This window comes from Diplotaxodon limnothrissa, linkage group LG11 (assembly GCF_057381915.1).
Source record: "Diplotaxodon limnothrissa isolate DT_005_m linkage group LG11, D_limnothrissa_male_GT1.1, whole genome shotgun sequence".
Classification (NCBI taxonomy): Eukaryota; Metazoa; Chordata; class Actinopteri; order Cichliformes; family Cichlidae; genus Diplotaxodon; species Diplotaxodon limnothrissa.
In genome coordinates, this window is record NC_140606.1 from 28,825,451 (window position 1) to 28,845,817 (window position 20,367).

The 20,367-nt window shown below is 39.3% G+C and overlaps 2 protein-coding genes across 4 annotated transcripts; one reads left to right on the top strand and one right to left on the bottom strand.

The window, feature by feature from the left end:
• Nucleotides 1-891: 891 nt before the first annotated feature.
• dbf4 (DBF4-CDC7 kinase regulatory subunit) lies at nt 892-7,255 on the bottom strand. Its single transcript, XM_085365657.1, has 12 exons — nt 7,132-7,255; nt 6,554-6,714; nt 5,909-6,109; nt 5,742-5,792; nt 5,596-5,665; nt 5,398-5,474; nt 5,247-5,292; nt 5,087-5,132; nt 4,871-4,996; nt 4,294-4,408; nt 1,808-1,926; nt 892-1,660 (listed from the first exon to the last, which is right to left on the bottom strand). Exons 1-12 carry the CDS (start codon nt 7,190-7,192, stop codon nt 892-894), a joined length of 1,842 nt encoding a protein of 613 aa, XP_085221783.1. The 5' UTR covers nt 7,193-7,255.
• An 858-nt stretch (nt 7,256-8,113) lies between these two features.
• Nucleotides 8,114-20,150, top strand: slc25a40 (solute carrier family 25 member 40). Of its 3 annotated transcripts, none has more exons than XM_085366542.1 (10): nt 8,114-8,268; nt 8,432-8,536; nt 8,787-8,846; nt 9,530-9,636; nt 10,759-10,826; nt 11,141-11,265; nt 11,585-11,868; nt 12,000-12,081; nt 12,856-12,933; nt 19,439-20,150. In XM_085366542.1, the coding sequence occupies exons 2-10, from the start codon at nt 8,437-8,439 to the stop codon at nt 19,567-19,569; spliced, it is 1,035 nt and encodes a 344-aa protein (XP_085222668.1). In that variant the 5' UTR covers nt 8,114-8,268; nt 8,432-8,436; the 3' UTR covers nt 19,570-20,150. The 3 variants fall into 3 exon arrangements, with proteins under 3 accessions (XP_085222668.1, XP_085222666.1, XP_085222669.1); XM_085366540.1 differs by having other exon boundaries at nt 8,114-8,264; XM_085366543.1 differs by having other exon boundaries at nt 8,114-8,264; nt 8,436-8,536.
• Nucleotides 20,151-20,367: the final 217 nt, after the last annotated feature.

Genomic DNA, 20,367 nt, shown 5'->3' on the forward strand with positions numbered 1-20,367 from the left:
TGAAGCTGCCTTTTATCCATAAGATGCTCTTTAAATTCTACAGTCAGCATTCATGGAAAGAAAATCATTTAAAATAAAAATTCTTGCACCAATTTTTCATAGGTTTTTTTTCCCAAAATGGCAATAAAACAAAACATAGCTGCTCTGACATTACCGTACCCCATCAGTGTCAAAATACTGAAATGTATTCACAATATTCTTTCACAGAAAACGACCATTTCAAGAGAGTTGCTCACTTCCTTTATTAAACACATGCCCGTTCACAGGAGAAGCAGGAGAGCCACACAACCACGCACTGTCTTCAAGTCAAGTTAGATGTAGACTGAGCAAAAGGGACTTGGAGCTAACGTTAAGCTGGCACTACATTTCATGTACTCAGCAGATTACTCTGGTCAAAGAAATGGTTTGACTGATTTCATGTACTTTTTACAGGTTCAAGTATGTAAAATACTGACTTGCAGTTGCTGTCCCTTTTAAAAAGGGACTCTTTTGTGTTTTCCCTTATTTAGTTTGTTTTAGGACGGCCAAAGCTTCATATAAAGATGTCACTGTATATGAACATAATGTCAATGAGCAAAAAGTTTAGGCTTCAGACTGTTTTTCCCATTCTTAGCTCCATATGATTTCATAGAGAGAGGCTCTATGGGGGAGGGGGGGATTAGGGCTATATGGTTAGAAATAACAATAACAATATTACTAGGGCCACTCTAAGTTTTACAATATATACTACTCTGTAAACAAAATGTTAAAAATCACCATCATCTGATTGAAGGAGGAGAGCTGATGTATTTCTTATCAAACACAAAAGCCAGGACCTTCTATTAACATCTTAAATCTAACAGCTTGTGTAAGTCCAGGACACAGGAATTCAAGCTAATCCCTTTAGCTTGTCTATTTGTAGTCCTCAAAGCCGTGAAACTCCACATCCATGTCATCACTGGACTGGAAAAGCTTCCAGAGCTTCAATAAAGAGTTATCAGAAACATCGCCAGGCTCTACATGTTCGACGTTTGTGTCCAATTTTCGTCTTTTGTGCTTGTAAACTTTTATCCTCCTCTGAATTTTCTGGACTGGAGAGCAGCTTTCTGTAGGAAGGCATCCTTTTTTCTTTCCAGAGTCATTTTTTCCAGTCACTTTCTTATCAGACTCTTGTTCATTTTCAAAAAAACTGAGGCTTTTTGAGGCCAAATTATTCTGTATGTTCATATTATCAACGCGCAAAGTTGAGCTGTTTATGTCCTCATGAGGCATCTGGTCCAGCAGGTCATCCTGGCAATCTCTGGTGGGCAAAGAGGGAAGAAATTCACCTCTTGATGGGGCTTCTTCTGACTCAAACTGAGGACTTTGAGGCTGATTAGATTTTTGGGTGCGGGCAGTGTGTGAATTCTGTCTGCACACCCGTTTACGTTCAAGCAACTTGTGCCTGGATCTGTCTGAGTAAGTGTAGCAGCTCCTCTGGTCGCCCTCTCTGTCAATCAATTCAGCAGAGGCAGGCACGGACGCGATTTTTATATCCTGTCTGGAATTTAATTCTTCGTTCACATCAACTGTCCATGGCTCCTCTTCTTGAACAGTCTCTGAAGGATCTCCCTCGTACCTTAGTTCAGGTTTTCTACATGGTCCAGGAGCAATCAGAACACAGGAAACACTGCACTTTGGTCTAATGGGAATCAAAGAAAAAACAAAACAAACCCTTTAATTAGCTACGTGGGATAAAAATATTAAGGAAAAACATTTTACAAGAGATTTAAATGGGGTTTTGTTTTTTGACAAATTTTGCTAAAACCCTCCCCCCCCAAAAAATTACCTTTTGAGTTTAGCTCCTTTAACGTGCATGAAGTTGTGGTTCAAGGTTGAAATCAATCTGTCCACCAGCAAGTACTCATCACTCTTAGAGAAAGCCCTGTGACTCTCACTCTGCAGATGCTGAACAAAAAAGACAGTTAAATAATGGAGAATTACCGCAGTCCATCCAAGGCCAGTGAGGCTCTACGGCACAAACACCTACATACAAAAAGAGGCATTTGAAGCTCCTGCCACATAACTGTTCACAGTGAATAAAAGCAATTTACTGAGCAACCCATTAGAGCAAAGCAGCCAAAAAGCAGTTTTTCCATGATTGTGTTAAACACCAGAGAACACTGATGAGGGACTTGAAACAGATATACGAACATACAGGTTTGGTTAGTTTCCTTCTCAGTTAAATACTTTATTTGACACAATTTATCATTAATACATTTCTATCCATGTCTGCAAGCAATACTGTGCTTAACTGGAGTGAAAGTGGTTCATTCTGGACCAGATAATCTGTATTAATGTAATCAAAGTAACAGATCTAAAGTTGTAAATCTGCTTTTTTCCATACACACTACATCTATCACCCAAAACAAAAACTTAATAATGTTTTCAAGTTTATCAGTTAGTTTCATATTATGTTACATGATGTTAGGAAATGCCAACAAAGAAATGTACCACACATCTGCTAGCTAAGCAAATAAAGAGCCTTCTATCAGATAATTACTGCAGCAATTAAAACATTTAACCTTAACTAATGTTCTGGTAACCTCTTAAAACAGCTAAAGTCAGAAGACACAGCCCATCAAAGTGGAGAAGATATTACTCCGTTTCAGAAGGTCAAATTATTCAAGAAGCTTATTGTCATGTACACTGCAAAACACAAATGGTTACACAGAAAAATGAAATTCTTACTTTGCAGTTCTCACAATAAGTAAAACAGTGCTTTGTAGCACATGTGTGGGTGTAATCAGAATTACACCCACACATTAGCCTGCATGAAGCTAAGCAAACAACTAAGGAGGATGCTGAAACTACTGAAACTGGGTGAATAACTGTCTGACAAAGTGGTCACCAAAAAAATAAATAAATCTTGAATAATCCTGAGATCACTTAAAGATTTGGTGAAATCAAATCATTAAAAAAAGATTTTAAAAAAAAAATCTGTATTTTATAATGTAAGTAAGAGCATTTGCACACAGAGTGCAAAGAGAACGCAAGGGATTGAGACTAAACAGCTGTGTAGCTTTAAAACAACCATTTATCATTGAGGTCATCCTGAAAAGCTCTACAGTTTGCAAAAGGAGCATAAATATTAAAGCAATTTAAAAAAAAAAATCTTATTAAAAAAAAAAAAAAAAAAAAAAAAGTCTTATAACCAGATTTATCCTGTTCCAGACAAATGACTTTAAAAGATCCTAGTAAAAGTAATGATAATTAGAAAAACAAAACAAAAACGTTTTTCTCTTGATTCGAGATATTGGATGAGCTTATCAAAGGATTGCACATTGTCATGAAAGTTAAAGGCAGTCCATCAAAATATTAAGAGTGTGACTTTGACTAATAAGTGTAATTAAAGAAGGATAATACGCTGTGGGTCCTGTTAGGGCTGTGCGATATGACCAATATCTCATATCCCGATATAAGAATTCTATCGTCCCGATAACAATATAAATCACAAAAATGTAACATTTTTGTAAATTCTGTGAATCTCGGGCAGCTTGACTTGAGGGAAGTGTTTCGAGCTAACTCCTGTATATATGTGCCATATAAGAAATATGGCACATGTCGCAGGTCTAACACACATGCGCAAACAATCATTCGTACTCACATTCACATCTATGGGCAATTTAGAGTTACCAGTTAACCTATCCCCACAAAGGCCATGTCCACACTAATTTGTTTTTGTTTGATAATGCATCTTTTTCTCTCCGTTTTGGCCATCCGTCTACACTAAAATGGCATTTTTGGTCAAGGAAAACGAAGCGTTTTGAAAACGCTCTCCAAAGCAGATACATTTGAAAACGCCGTTTTTGCGTCGCAGTGTGGACAGCGAACCTGGAGCCTTTTCGAAAATGATGACACATTTTAGTCAGGAATCAGGAGTACCCGGAGAGAACCCACACAAACACGGGGAGAACATGCAAACTCCACACAGAAAGACCCCGGCCTGATGGTGGAATTGAATCAGGACCGTCTTGGTGTGAGGCAACAGTGCTAACCACCTTGTTTAGCATTTAAAACGGATTTTGCCATTTTTCAGTCAAAGATTCTCCATTTTGTTTCCAAAAACAGGTTTAAGTGAAAATTCGTGGATGTTAACCAAACCGAAATCATACCCCCTCATACCAGATCATTCACCAGGGATTATTTATCTCTTAGCATCTGCACAAAGACTTTCAAAATAAGTGCTTGTGTGGAAGTTCTCACATTTAGAAATAGCAGGATTGTAAAAACAGTTTGTGTGCACTGTGCCGTGTGACAGTTTTACAAACTTACCATCGTAAGCTGGTTGTATTTGATCATACAGCACTCGCAGTAGCCGCCTCGTTTCTTTTCTCTGTTCTTCTTTCGTCCTTGAGCTCTCTCCTCACTGACTGAGGCTTTCACACCTCTGTTTCAGAGTAGCCCAGAGGATTAGCAAATAAAGCAAATGAAAAAAAAAAGTTTAGTATTTTGATAAACTCTTCAGGAGTTCATTTAAGACCTCTTGAGCAGCTCCAGCAGTACCATTTACAATTGCATGGTTCAGAACTTTTCAGACCCACAGCTATGATCAGAGATAGCCTTACACCTATCATGGGCATGGTTGTCATGGTATTTTCAGGCTTTTAAGGATTTCCTTGATAATTTTCAGGGTCAAATGATTACAATACCAGACTTGCCAGGACATTCATGCCCATGATGACCTGATATTAGTTTTTGATCAAGTTACATAAGACACATGGGGAAACTGTGACTGCACTCCATAGCATATTTAAAATGTTTAAGCAGCACTCAGCACTTTAACCCCACCAGTATAAAATTGGTGGGGTTAAAGTGGCGAGAGATTTTTTTAAAAAGGAAGGGGACATACCTTTGTTCCCACTGTTTGTTTGCAGGAGGATCCTTCTCCTCAGGACAGAACGGACTACAGGGAGCAGTGGTTTTCAGGTTGAACTCAGGCATGTTTGACATTGTGAGGTAGATTGGACGGTAGTGCCTGACAAAAGAGAAGGAAACCATTTTAAAAATCACAGGAACAATTTCATGACAGCAGGTGGATGCTGGATTCTTTTGACTGACTTCTTACCTACTTGAATCCTCAACCTTGATGAAAGGTTTACCAATCCGCCCGCCTGGAATACAAAACATAGATCGTTTATTAGCAAAGCAAGAAGAAGAATACCAGCCTGAAGAGGTCAACTAAAATATACCAGCAAAGCTCAGTAATTTGTCTGGGTGGGGTCTACCTTTGCATTTCTCTAGGCCTTGCTTTGCTGCAGAATCAGCTTTGTCCTGTTAGAAACGACAGAAAAAAGTGAACACTTCCAATGTTAAACAAATAACTTAATATAAAGTTGGACTATTTTTCCTAGTATACACTGGAAATTCTCAACTTACACATAATTTGGTCGCAGTGGCTGCAGGAACTGAGCTTTTGATGATCTTTTTTTTCTTATGAACATATGCCATTAAATCTGGAATTGGCACAAATAAATTTAGAAAAGTCACAGATGTCAAAGCAGAATGAACTTAATTTCATACAAAGAAGAAAAATTACTTCAACTAAAACAGATACCACACACACAAAAAACATACCATCTACATATAGGATTTTCACACCCCACTCCAGGGCGTTTGACAGGATCTTGTTTACTTGAATCCTTTCCTAAAAACAAACAAGTGTGTATTAGCAGAGCAATTAAGAGCCCTCAGTAAGTATCATTCATGCTGACAAAACAAACCTGCTCTTTCACTACTCTCTCCACCAGAAACTTCCCTCGGCTTGTAACAAACTGCAAAACAACAACAGATAATGCAAAAGTATATCAATAACTAGAAAAATGATCTACAGGTTCAGAGAAGAAGTGAGATCAATCCCGGTAAAACAGACACATCATGGTGTATTCACCGTGTCGGTTTGTCCTTGAGATCTGCTCTTGATGTCGCCATGGCTGCCAGGCCGGTGTGGGTTTGAGCAAGGATACGGCGAACTCGGTCCAGAGTCTGGGCTAGGAACAGGAGAGTCCTGTCTGAGGCAGTTCACATATTTAGCCTCCCGCTTGTTAGATACCAGATACTTGATGTCCTTACTGAAGAACTTCTCCACAGTCTGAGCGAAAAGATAAAGAATATAAAATGTTTTGAGAAAAACTCAAGAATAATTATTTTATCTTTATCTTTTGTTTCCATAGCCCATCTGTTTCAAGGTTTGATGTGATGTACATTGTTTGTTTGTGGCTATTTGAGTTACTGTTACTGATAGCAGCTTGGAGCAGTCTGGCCACTCTCCTCTGACATGAAGAAAACATTTTTGCCCAGAGACCTGCTGCTCACTGGATATTTTCTGCTTGTGTGGGAAAATCCCGTTAGATCAGCAGTTTCTGAAATACTCAGACCAGCCTGTCTGATTAGATATTTGCATGAACAAATAGGTGTACCCAACAGAGTGGCTGGTGTGTATACGCAGCTTCATAGTTCATATGTTAAGCTAGTACAAAAGCAGTGTGACAAAATGCAAGTTTGAGCCAGTGAATGTAACCAAATAATGTCTCACCCCTCCAAGCTGTTTGATGTCACTCTCCAAAGTTTCTGCAACTCTGTTTGATGGTAGGTCCAGGTAAAACACTTTTCCAGCAAAAGGCTTGACTTGTGTGGGAACTGATGTACGTTTCGCCTGACTCAGCTTCACCTTGTCACTAGTATGTCCACCTTTTCCTGAATAACATTATAGCACAAGAGAAAGACTTAAATGTTAAACCATTTCACAAGTGATTTTTATCAGACAAGTGAGTTTTACAGCGAGTTTCCCAGACACTGATTAAACATAAACAAAAAGAGAGATTGGATTAGGATCTCCAATGACAAACTTGACGCTTAAAGCACGTTTTATATCAAGTTTATCCTTACTTGAATTAGCAGCTAAGTAAACAAACGAACCTATATCAACTGTTTTAACATTCAAGTCAATCTGGTTCAAAAGAGCTTATTTTTAAGAAAAGTAACAATCAAATAACTTCGCAAAAGATCCATTAGCGTTACATTCGTACGTTACGGTGTTAGCTGTTCGCTAGTTTGGTTAAATCTACGTTTTAAATTTTAAATGCAAAACACGGAAATAAACGCTACAGGTACCTTGCCAGCTGGGTCCCGGAAGCCTCTGACTGCGTTTTGTCTTCATTTTATTCTCGTTCATCGAGAAAAGGCTGCTTTTCTTCTCCCCTCGTCTTGAGTTAACATACTCCACAAAGGCCTCGTCAGTCCTCTGTGTGTAAACAAAAGAAAACGCATATTTGAAAAATTGGACGTAAAATGCAAGGAAACAATCATCTATTACACAGTAATGCGTAAACAAAATGTAACGTTAGCTGAAGCACAGTGCTCGCTGTCCCCATGTTAATCAATTTTAATGGTCTTAAATTTAAACTTAACGTACGTTCACAGCCTCCCTCCACAGCGGACACACAGCTTCGCCGATTAGCCTCTTTGCTCACATTTTTATGCAAGTAAATGTCGAAAAACGTCCCTAAACTTCTGTCGGCAGATTTGTTTCTCACAGGATATCCACGGTTATACGGTTTTACAGCTCCTCATCCAGAAATAATAAACTTTAACAATACCATTTGCTTAACGTCCCTTTCCCGCTTTAAATCCGGTGTCGGAGACGGTGTATGTTGCCATGTTTGACGCTTTCCAACTTCGTAACCATTTCCACGTTAAAAGGCGCTATGTTATTGAGTTAGTTTTTAAATTGAACAAATGTAATATTATTTATCTGAAAACTTGTCTTTTATGAACGTTACAGCCGTCCAATTATCGATAGTTTCAAAAACAGAGGTGTTGATGTGAAACGGAATGCTCTCCAAACCTGGCAACGCAAAAAAATACGTAAACATATTCTTGATGCTTGGATGTGGCGTTTCCCCACTATTATCAAACTAAAGTAAATTATACGAAGACAATTATATCAGTACATTGTATCATTTACAATAACTTTAATGTAGTATACATGCACGTTTAGTGTCATTTTATCTGACGTTACAAAAATAAATACAATTATTAAAGTCAAGGAATGTGCTCAGCTGGAAATTAAATTATGTCATCACGCTCTGTTTGCGTCAGGAACTACCCAGGTGCAATTTCACACGTGTTTATGCTTTCAAAGACTTTAGGACAGCAGGAACTGGCGTAGTAGGAGGATAGTTTAAACCCCGAGAGGAATGTTCGTGTTCACGAAAGACGTCGCTGATTCTGACTGACTTTAGTAGGTAGGTAAGGAGTTAACTGTGCTAGTTAGCTTGCTAAAGTTAGCCAGAGACTTGTCATGTAATTTTTTTAGGGATCGTAGCCTTGTCATGATTTATTGTGTGAATATTAAATAGGAGCCGTATTAAAAGCAATCAAATGTTTGTCTGTTTGTTTGTTTTCTATGAAGACAGGATGAATAATGAAAGTCCTGCTCCTCCTGCCACCGGCGCCATTACTCCCCTCCAACAGATGGTGGCGTCCTGCTCCGGTGCCATCCTTACGTCGCTGTTTGGTGAGGCACCTACACTTCAGCTTATTACATTACAATAAGCATGCCTTTGTTTATTAACTAACACTCAGCTGGTGGTTTGTGAGGTACAACTTGTTATTGTGTTATAAAATTATTTTGATCAATCGGAGGTTTGGAGAAGTTTCCTGAACTGCTGCTTTGATTGTTTGTTCTCTGATTAAATGAAAATTGTGACAAACATCCTGAACACAGGCAATCATGTTGAGTTGCTTTTTTTTTTTTTTTTTTACAGTTACACCTCTGGATGTTGTGAAGATCAGGCTACAAGCACAGAAAAATCCCTTTCCCAAAGGTGAAATGAATTTACACTGTGTTGACTGACTGTATTTGTGTTTTAAATTATGTTACATATATCAGACCGTGATACTGTGCATGCAAAAACAAGCATTATTAAAGTAATAATAAAGATCAACTTATTTCCATAGCAGACTTTTTGGAGATATTACAGAGGTAGAAACCATGTGAGGCCCTTAAAAAAGGGTCATTTGTCCCTGTGTTTTAGTATTTGATCTGTCTTTATGTTTATTGTGGCTCCATTATATACTAAACCAGGAGAGTCAAACTAATTTTAGTTAAGGGGCAGTATAAATTGTCACTTTATAAACTTTATAACCTATATGAATCAGGAGTGGGATTAGGAAGCAGCTAGAAGAGAGCCTGAGAGGTGGAGGCAGGACAGTCAGAATACATGTGTGTGAATGGAAGGGAGACGGTGTAACAGTGAAGGAGGATGAGTTTAATACCTGCAATGAAACATCCAAAGCTCCAAAACTGCTTTTATATTTTCATACATTTTCATACCCTTGTTGTACTGCTAGCTTCACATTACCACACTAGAAACAGCAGTGAATTTTACTCAATAATTGGTTTAGCCAGTAACAACTTCACCGAAATGTTCGCATTTTGCTGACCTGAACATCCAGCCGGCCTGCGTTTGATGTCACTGTATTAAATGTTGATGTTAATATTTTTCAGGCAAATGCTTTGTCTACTGCAATGGACTTATGGACCACATATGTATATGTGAAAATGGGAATTCCAAGGCCTGGTACAAAGCTCCAGGTCACTTTAGTGGCACGCTGGTAAAAGTTTACATCCACATTACAGTTTACCTCTATAATTACCTTCTGCCATGTTTTTTAGTATCGTTTGTGTGTCGTTCTGTCTGTAAACACGGTAGCCTTGCTTCATTAAGCCTTGCTTCTTAAGCCTTGCTTCATTAAGCCTTGCTTTGTTAATTGACCTTGGTCAAGGTCAACTTAACGATTTAATGGTCGAAAATTGACAAAAAGCCTTATAACGTAGAATCTGTGACAAGTGTGGTGTGTAGTGGGAACATATAATATAAATATTATATTATTTTTATAAAGATTTTAAATGTAATGTCACATTTGTCCTTTGACCTCTACTCAAGGTCAGCAGATTGAGAAGAAGGCTTTATAGAGCTATTTACCACTATGTTTCCTACTGCCTTTGTTTGGGAGCTTTGGGGATGGAGATTTTACATATCAGGTTACTTTGGACCTATGAACTTTTCCTCAAGATCAAATAAGGTCTAATCTTCATAAAATATCATTTATCTGTAAAACTGTGCTTTAAATTCTGCTGCTTTTGTTTTTATTGGCAAAATGAAGAAATTGTACATGTTCTAAATATCACATTATAGATTTCATCTAAATATTATGGCACATTTGACCTCCGACCTGACTTTTACATTTCACATCTGTCTTTCTTTCAAGTTGACTCCAAAAGGCATTATGTCTTTAAAGAAAGTATTATCAGAGAATGAGCTGTCCAGTTAGTTAGAAATATACTGCAGTGTAATAGATAATAAGCTGAAGTTATTTACAAATCAGTACTTATTATCCATTACCTGCTCTTTCAGAATGGATGCATAATCAAATTATACATCTGTGGAGTTTACTGCACTACAAACTTCTTAAAGTAAAATTTAAAAAGAAACAGAAAACAAAATTAATATATACAAAATCCAATAATGTTCCCTTAAAAGTAAATGCTGTGCAGAGAGTGAGCTTCTTGTTCTGTATAATGTTTTAAAGTTAGCAGTCTGACAAGTTAAACTTAGCTTTAGTGGCTGATAGAACTGTTCCTGCTTGTATTAAGTAGAGGTGTTGTAGTACAAAACCTCTGAGTGCCACAGAGCACATCATCCTTCACTGACTCCTAACTCTGAATCTCTGCAGGATGCATTTGTCAACATAGTACGGCGTGAGGGAATCAGGTCATTATGGAGCGGTCTGCCTCCAACACTGTGAGTGTAAAGTCTATTTTTTTCTATTTCCTGATTGGGCGCCTGAGTTATTGAGCTGTGGTGGGTCAGTGGTGATTACAGCAGAGTGTTTTCCTTTGATGTGGTATTTATTCATAGTGAGCCACCTCAGAGTTTCTTCAATGATCGTAACCAAATATTTAATTATGTTACGCATCATTAAACAGAACTTTCTTCACAGTTTTTAAATTTAGATGCATTTTTGTGGCTGTCTTTTACCTGCTTAGAAAATTTTATAAGTAAGGCATGATTTATGTACCTTCTGTTATGTGCTTTCTGTTATGTGCCTTCTCCAGTGTGATGGCAGTCCCAGCGACAGTGATCTACTTCACATGTTACGACCAGCTCTGTGCAGCACTGAGGGTCAGGATGGGAGAATATGCTCAGATGGCTCCTCTCCTTGCAGGAGCTACTGCTAGAGGTGAGCTGACTGCTGTCCTACTGCTACTGAAATATGCCATATAATGCCTAATAACAGACATCAGCATTTTAACAATGTTGGGGATCTCAAGGCCAGCCACCCTTACCTTCTGCACCGTGGCCTTGGCTTCCTGATTTTATCCAACAAGCTAGATTTTATTTAGAAAATGTTAGTGTTATTTTTAGTCTAACTTACAGGCCTGTAAGTGATTATTAAAGTAGAAAAAAGAGGCTCAATCATTAAAAGTGCCACAGCAGCATGTTACTTTCACTAACAAATCACTTCATGAACTGCTTTGTCTTCCTCCTCTGTGTGAAAGTGGGTTCGGTGACGATGATCAGTCCTCTGGAGTTGATCCGCACTAAACTGCAGTCTCAGAAGCAGTCGTACAGGGAGCTGACCCAGTGCATCCGCTCAGCAGTGGCCAAAGAGGGCTGGCTGTCTCTGTGGAGGGGTTTGGGGCCCACGCTTCTCCGAGACGTTCCCTTCTCAGCCATGTACTGGTACAACTACGAGATGGGCAAGAGCTGGCTGTGTGGCTTGTCTAACATCACAGAACCCACGCTGACCATCACCTTTGTATCCGGAGCTGTTTCAGGATCTGTAAGTTAATTTTTCGTCTAAAACTCCACAGAATTCAACTTCCAGCCTGCAGATAAACATATTTGATAGCAAAAAAGCAGAAGTAAACTACAGCGTATCATTTCTTATTTCATTTTTGTCATTTCTTTCAGATTGCATCTATTGTAACTTTGCCTTTTGATGTCGTCAAAACAAGAAAACAGGTGGAGCTTGGAGAGCTGCAAGCAAAGAACTGTAAATCTGCTTAATTTCTTTTAAATTAAAGCTTCTGAAGATTGTAAATGTACATCTGCAGCTACTTGGGGAGGTTATGTTGATGCTATATGTTCATATTTGTGTTGGCATGGTAAATAACCCAAGTCTGCAGAGTTAAATAAAAGCAACAATGAGCTTTAAAACATTTTACTTCTCATCAAAAAGGCTTCCTCATTCTGTTAAGAGGCCACAACACTTTCAAGTGACAGTCGACAAGCATCTCAAGTCAAGCCCTGTGGAGCACTTAAACCTTCTCAGTGCTGATAAGCAACACAAATAAGTGCCTCAAGTGTGTGCTTCCTCCTCTGTGGATGATGGTGATGGCTGCTCCAGCTGTTTGTAGACGCCCCCTTCTCTCCTGTTTCAGACCCCACTCCTCTTTTCAAAGCCTTGCCCTTTAAAGACTGCTGAGTGAGGAACAGGCCCTCCTGCATGTGCTCCTTAAAAACACCATTAAGCCAGTGTGCACCACTCGGTGTAAACATCAAACGGTCTCAATGAAGACGGGTGGCAGAATATCCACTCACAGTGTAGGATAAGATTGTCCTAAACAATTCTAACTCAGAGGAGTTTAGAGAGTGTAACAGCTTCAGATGAACATAGCGATGAAGATATTTCTCAGCTCATCTGTAAGGATGTGATGGAATATGTGAGGCAAAGCTGCTGCCTTTTATTGTTAAACCCACATCTCTTGTGCTCTGTTTTTGGTTGGATGATGCTGTTTGTTGCTAATTGGTGCTCTTGTGTTTGCAGTGCCAGGTCAGGCCTCCTCCACCTTCTATGTGATGTGCAGGATTGTGGCAGAAAACGGGTTTAGAGGGCTGTTTGCTGGTAAGTACTTCACTGACCCTTGACTCAGTGAGTGGCGAGTCTGAGGTAGTCATAAACACTCGCTGTAAAAACAACCTCCACCCTCTTTCAAATCTAAAGCGTTACATTTCAGGACATGATGAAAGTTTTTCACTTCTTGCCAACCTTTACATTTGGTAAATACAACCTCAGATTAACAGCATATTACATACATACCATATTACTGTTTAGTAACTTGTAGAAACACCTTTAGCTGCTGTAACATGAAGTAATAATTTCCTGTATGACTTTAAATACATTTTGGCCCACTCTTCTTTACAATGCTGTTTCCATTAAATGAGCTTTACGAACATTTGCACGAACGCGCACAGCTCTGTTCAGGTCGCCACCACATTCCAGTCAGTTTGCGGTCTGGACTTTGACTTCATTTTCTTTTTCAGCCATTTCGTTGTAGATTTGCTGCTGTTCTTAGGTTCAGTCGTCGTGTTGCATGACCCTATTTCAGCTAAGAACATTGTGGTATACACAGGATTTCATGGTTGATTTAATGATTGCAGGTGCTCAGGTTCTGTGGCTGCAAAACCAGCCCTCATCATGACCGCCTCACCACTGTGCTCGACAGTCACTATGGCTTCGTTCACACTGCAGGTCTTAATGCTCAATTCCGATTTTTTGATCAAATCTGATTTTTTTTGTCTGCTCGTTCACACTACAAATAAAATGCGACAGCAAACGCGCTCTAGTGTGAACGCTCAAAGCGGCCCTGTTAGCAGAGCTGCTCTGTGCAGCGTTATGGCATAATAATTTTAAGGGAGAATAAAAAGTCGACACACATATCTCATTCCAGACGGAGGACTCTACCACTACACTTCTCCAGTCCATTCACAGAGTCGTTGCATGGTAAGACATGGATAGGAAGTGGGCGGAGCCTTTTACCGTCATTTTATTACGACGCAAAGTACAAACACCTGTGGACACACAATCCAACACCCCCACTTGTACACAGGTTGGGGAAAACAATCCTCCGAAAAAAACATCTTACATTCCAAACACAAATACAGAGAATTTGTCTAACTTAGACTTTGAAACTGGTTTCGTCATCATATCTGCTACCATTGACTCAGTTGGACAGTAATCAATGAGCACTTTCCTTTCATGTACAGCTGACCTTATAAAATGATATTTCACATCAATGTGTTTACATCTTTGTCTGTTCACTGGATTTTTTGACAAAGCGATTGTTCCCTGATTGTCCTCCAATATCATAGGTATTTCATACTCAAACTCATCAAGATCTTGAATCAAATAAGTCAAATACATACATTCCTGAATTGTTGCTGCTAATGCCATGTATTCGGCTTCACAAGTTGATAGTGCTGTAGTTGTCTGCTTTTTGGTTTTCCATGATATCAAAGGACCATTTTCATTTAGGCTTACACAATAACCTGTCATACTGCGTCTATCAGAAACATCGGATGCCCAATCTGCATCACTGTATGCTTGTAGACCTAGTTTTCCACTTGAACATTTCCTAAAACACAGTTCTTTTCCTCGACTACCTTTTAGATACCTCAGAACATGTTTCACTGCTGTCCAATCATCAACAGTTGGCGCATTGAAATGTTGTGACAGTTTGCTGACAACATAGCTTAAATCAGGTCGCGTACAATAGCTCAGATAAATAAGACATCCTACCGCTTCACGATATCTCCTCACATCTGGTAATGTCTCGAATTTATCAGAATGAGTCCATTTCTGTTCACAGGGTGTTAACCTTGGCTTACAGTTTTGCATGTTAAATCTCTTTAAAATGTTCTCAATATATAGTTTCTGTGACATTTTGACACATTCTTTTTCTTGAAGAAAATCTATTCCTAGAAAATGGTTAAGTTTCCCCAGATCTTTCATTTGGAATTTAGAAGAGAGCATTTCTTTCACGCCTGAAAGCACATTTTCATTGTTAGCTGCAATGAGTAAATCATCCACCCACACTATGATGATTACTTTTTCACTTTCAGTTTCTTTTGAATACACACATTGATCAGCAATATTTTGTCTAAATCCACAACTGCTTAAATAGTCATGTAAGGTTTGGTTCCAGTTACGACCCGATTGCTTCAGCCCATAAAGTGATTTCTTTAGTCTGTACACCAGTTTATTAGTCTCACTTGATTCTGTCTCAAAACCTTCTGGTTGTTGTATATATATTTCTTCATTTATTGGTGCGTGTAGATAGGCAGTTTTTACATCCATCTGGTGAACCAACATATCATCCTGAACCACTTTCTGCATCAAAACTCTCACACTCGATAAGTTAGCAGTCGGTGAAAAAGTCTCCTCATAATCAACTCCTTTTTTTTGACTAAAACCTTTAGCCACAAATCGAGCTTTATATCTGTCTGATCCGTCTGAGTTCTTTTTAACGGCATAAACCCATTTACCCCCCACTGCTTTCTTACCCTCTGGTAAAGTGGTTAAAGTAAATGTGTCATTCTCCTTAAGGGATTGGATTTCTTCATTCATCGCTCTTTCCCATTCTTTTGACTCACTTGACACAATAGCTTCGCTAAATGATGTGGGTATTTCACACAACAATCTGTAGCAATAATCAACACTGGTTTGCATCTGTTCATTTTCACACTCTTTCACATCCGTGATATAATCACTCAAATAATCAGGTCTCTTTCTGATTCTGGATGGATAACGTGTAGCTCCAGCATCTACTTTATCATCAGTTTTAACCTCGGACTCAGTTTGACTGCTTTCACTACCATCTGGAATATCCTCATCCTTCGTCTGTTTGGGTTCACCATCTTTTCTGGATTCATAAACCTCATCTTCATACATCTGATCACTCTGTGTTTGTTGATCCATTGTCGCGGGATTTAGTATTTTTATCAATCTGTGCTTTTCAACTTTCCCGGTTTTTGGGAAATAGATCAAATATGCTGGACTATTTTTGTCATATCCCAAGAAAACACCTTTGTCGCATCTTGGATCCAGCTTTCCCCTATTTTGTTTATAAGCATAGCACAATGATCCGAATTTTTTCATTCTAGAAAGATCAGGTCTTTTTCCAGTTAACATCTTATACGCTGTCTGACCTGTGCGTTTGTTAAAACATCGGTTCCGAATCACTCCCGCGGTTTGTACTGCATATGGCCATAAAGACTTTGGCAATTCGCTCTCAACTAACATGCATCTCGCCATGTCAAAAAGTGTACGCCAGTTCCTCTCTGCTGTTCCGTTTTGATGAGGCGAATATGGCGCCGAAGTTTCCTGCCTAATGCCGTGTCTACTTAATAAATCTCTGAACTGTCTGCTTGTAAATTCAGTTCCATTATCAGAACGAATGCACTTGATTTTCCCATATGACGCCACCTCTGCAATAAATCTTTCAGTTGCTTGAGTTGTATCACTTTTGTGTTTCAGATTATATACAAATGTTGCACCTGAATAATCATCAACAAACGACAAAATATACTTAAACCCTTCTTTAGAGTTTGGCGTAATCGGACCAGCTAAATCCGTATGTACCAACTCTAATGCTGCCCTGGCCTTTTCATCTGGTTCTCGGTTCCTAGTTTGAGTAAACTTCCCTTGTATACAGGCTTCACATTGCATATTTTTGTTGATTTTACCCTTAATTTCCATTCCATCAACGACATTTTGCAGATTTTGAACATCCTCATAATTACAGTGTCCTAGAATTTCATGCCACGTTTGCATATCAAAACATCCATTACATTTCTCTTCAAACTCTTGCACAGTGTTTATAAAGAACAGTCTCTCGTGTTCATATATAGGGAATTTTGTTCCATCAACATGTTTAAGAAAACTGTCCCCGTGTTTGAAAACCACAGTGGCTCCGTTACTAGTAGCTGCTTTTACTGACAAAATGTCCTGTGGAAACGATGGAATGTAGAGTGCTTGTTTCAATGTTACCTTGTGACTGCGTCCTTTACTGTCAATCATACTTATCTCAGCATCTCCTCGCCGCTTTGCAGCTCCTCTGCTCCGCCTTCCATCAGCCAACTCTACACAATGAGCCTCGGGTCGAAATGTGTCATCAAAAGTCTTAAAACTCTCGATCTTCGTAAAGATATGTGACGTCGCTCCCGTATCCACCAGTAGCTGGTTATTCAGCATCTCTTGGCCGCCGTCCGGGACCCTCTGGGGTTCGGAGCCCGTCTTGAACGCGTAGTCCTTCTCCACAACCCCTCTCGCTTCATCCCGTCTTAGCTTCCTTCTACAGGTCGCATCTTTGTGTGTACTACTCCGGCAAAAACTGCACCATACTCTGGATCGGCACATTCTTGCAGTGTGTCCCTTTAGTCCACATTTAAAACACACAATCTCATTATTCTTTGATCTTCGGTCATCTGCTCGCCATGAAGTAGAATCCTGGTCTAATTGCACTTTTGTCCTCATTACGTTGTCATCAGTTACAGCCGCACGCATTCTCTCGGTTTCTTCATAACTTCTGAGTTTTACTTTAAACTCTGAAAATGTGATTTTTGCTTCGCTCTGTGTAACGTGCACAATCAGGGGTTTAAACGTCTCTGGTAGACCTTTCATTATCATTGCGATCAGAAGTCCATCAGTTAATGACTCACCCGCATTTTTTAACGCTGTGATAATTGCTTCTGCTCGGATAATATAGTCCGTCACACTTTCATTCTTTTCATTTGTGAGAGAAGTAAGTTCGGTGTACAGACTTATGATCCTTGGCTTGCCCACTCCTGCATAATGACCTCTCAAAATTTTTAGGGCTTTCCGTCCGTCATCAACTGCATCTCTCATAACTAACGATAAACTTTTGTCATCCAGAAATTGTATCAACTCTGCATATGCTTCTGCATTTTTGTCATCATCTTCACCATCGGCTTCTTCATCACCCTCAGCCTTTAAGATAACATCTTTCAAACCTTGTAGTCTGAGATGACCAAGGAACTTCGTTTCCCATATCTCATATTTCCTTTCATCTCCATCAAACTGCAAACGGGAATATCGACTGCCCGACTCTGCCGTGCGTCTGCTCATGATGCACAAAAACGCTTACTCACTCAATCGTGCCAAACTTTTAACACCTGCCGGTAACTTGCGGTTTCAGGAAACGCTGCCCTTCCTTTGGCAGTTACAGGATCTCTTTACTGCTGCTCTGGGCCCATAACCTGTTAGCAGAGCTGCTCTGTGCAGCGTTATGGCATAATAATTTTAAGGGAGAATAAAAAGTCGACACACATATCTCATTCCAGACGGAGGACTCTACCACTACACTTCTCCAGTCCATTCACAGAGTTGTTGCATGGTAAGACATGGATAGGAAGTGGGCGGAGCCTTTTACCGTCATTTTATTACGACACAAAGTACAAACACCTGTGGACACACAATCCAACAGGCCCGCATGCGCAAAAGAAGACGTCACACACAACGCGCTCTGTTTAGACCCAGAGCAAACAATATTGTTTGACTGATGGCCTTAATATAAAGATTTGTTTCGGACTTTACGTTTCCCAGTTTTTGCTTTAAGTTATTTTGTTATTTACATAATAATGTAAATAACCTAATAATGATCCTTATTGCTGTTTTAGAGGAGCGGTGCTTCAAAGGATAGTTGCAGATTTCTGTCAGAATCTGCAGATTATACAGTACAAATAAAATGTTCACGTTTCTCCAACGTTGTCTTCCCAACAGTTTCACGGGATGTCCAGGAAGCGTTCACGATGTCTTCTCCGGAGCTGATAATTGGCGTCTGTCTTGTGTCAGTGACGGAAAGACGGATTTAATGCGACATGACCATCAAACAGCAGTCAATTTCTAAGACATCGGATATGTATCGGATTCAGTACCACATACAAAAGTGACCCAGATCGGATTTGAAAATATCGGATTTGTGCCGTTCACACTGTCATACCATGATCGGATATGAGTCGCATAGGGTCAGAAAAATCGGATTTGATGCACTTTCGCCTGCAGTGTGAACGTAGCCTATGACACAGTTGTGCTGACATGCTGTTTGTGATTTTTGGCCAGATGTGGGATTATGCGTTATAGCCAAACATGTCCAGTTTGGTCTCGTCTGTCTTGCGGTTTTTTCAGATGTATGCAAGTCATGCTGCCTCCTCTCTCTTTTTAGAGAGAAGCAGCTTTTTCGTTGACACTGTGCGAACACACGTGAATACTTGACACCAACTGGTCTTTTAGAGGTGCTCACACTTACTGATCAGCTGAAAAACTTCATTTGATTAGTAGCACTTGGCTGCTACTTACAGCTTCCATAGAAATTAGGAGTTTAAGTGTGTGCTTACTTTTTCACACGCTGCTTCTGTGCTTTGGCTTAAATACATACATATATGTCCTCTCTTATAGTTCGTCTTAAGGTTGTATTTACCTTTATTTTAAGACTTGCTAAGGGCCCGATTGTTTTCATGTCCTGATACATGAAACCTTATTACTGAAAGAGTGCATACATTCTGTTTAGACTGTATATAAACTCTTCTCATACCTGTGGTTTCTCTATCAGGTTTTCTCCCCAGGGTGATAAAAGTGGCTCCAGCCTGTGCCATCATGATCAGCAGTTATGAGTTTGGAAAGGCCTTTTTCCGAAAACACAACAAAGAGAGGACACATGGACCACTGCAGACCAACCCCTGACAGATTTCCCTTGGAAGAACGACGCACGCCACAACAGCTACTGCTAGACCGCACCTGAGGGTTGTACTGTCAAACCACTTAGATTTAACTTGAGGTTATTGAGCAAAGTCAGGGGTTGGAATGATGTTAAATTATACTTTAACAATAATTAAGACATATATATAAGGTGAACAAGTAACCTCAGGGCTTTAGGACTCCTTGTCTGTTTGTATATAGAGTTTTCACTGTCCGCACAACGAGCTCCATGAGATCAAGGAAAGGATGGTATTTTTTTAGATAAATTTATTGGGGCCTGAGCAGTTAATGCATTGAGGTGAATCCATATTCTCCTTTCATAGTGCAAGTCAACCAAGAAGTTGCACAGTGTTACTTCTAAAGTTATCTGGATGAGCCAGATGCTTCATTTTGCAGTGCAGATCTTTAGCATGATAAAGTTAATGTTGCCAAATTTAAAACATTAGCACAAATGGGGTTAAAAAAAACCCCCAAAAAAACAACTGTCTTCCTGCATTGTAAAATATTAAAGATGATCAGAATCGATATGAATTTATTCATATTAATTTTTACATTGTTTTTGTTGAATGCAGTAGATTCTGTGTGAAGTTGGAAAGAAATATTTTTCATCTACACCTTGTTCATTTCAGGCGTGTTTAGGAGCTAGTATATCAAAGAAAGACTTTTTATTAGTAATATATTTTCCATGTATCTCACTGAGATCATGTGCTCTGTGCCTGAACTCCTTAAATTGGAGACACAAGATCTCTATTTCACTCCTCTGTGTTGTGAGAATCCCTAAAA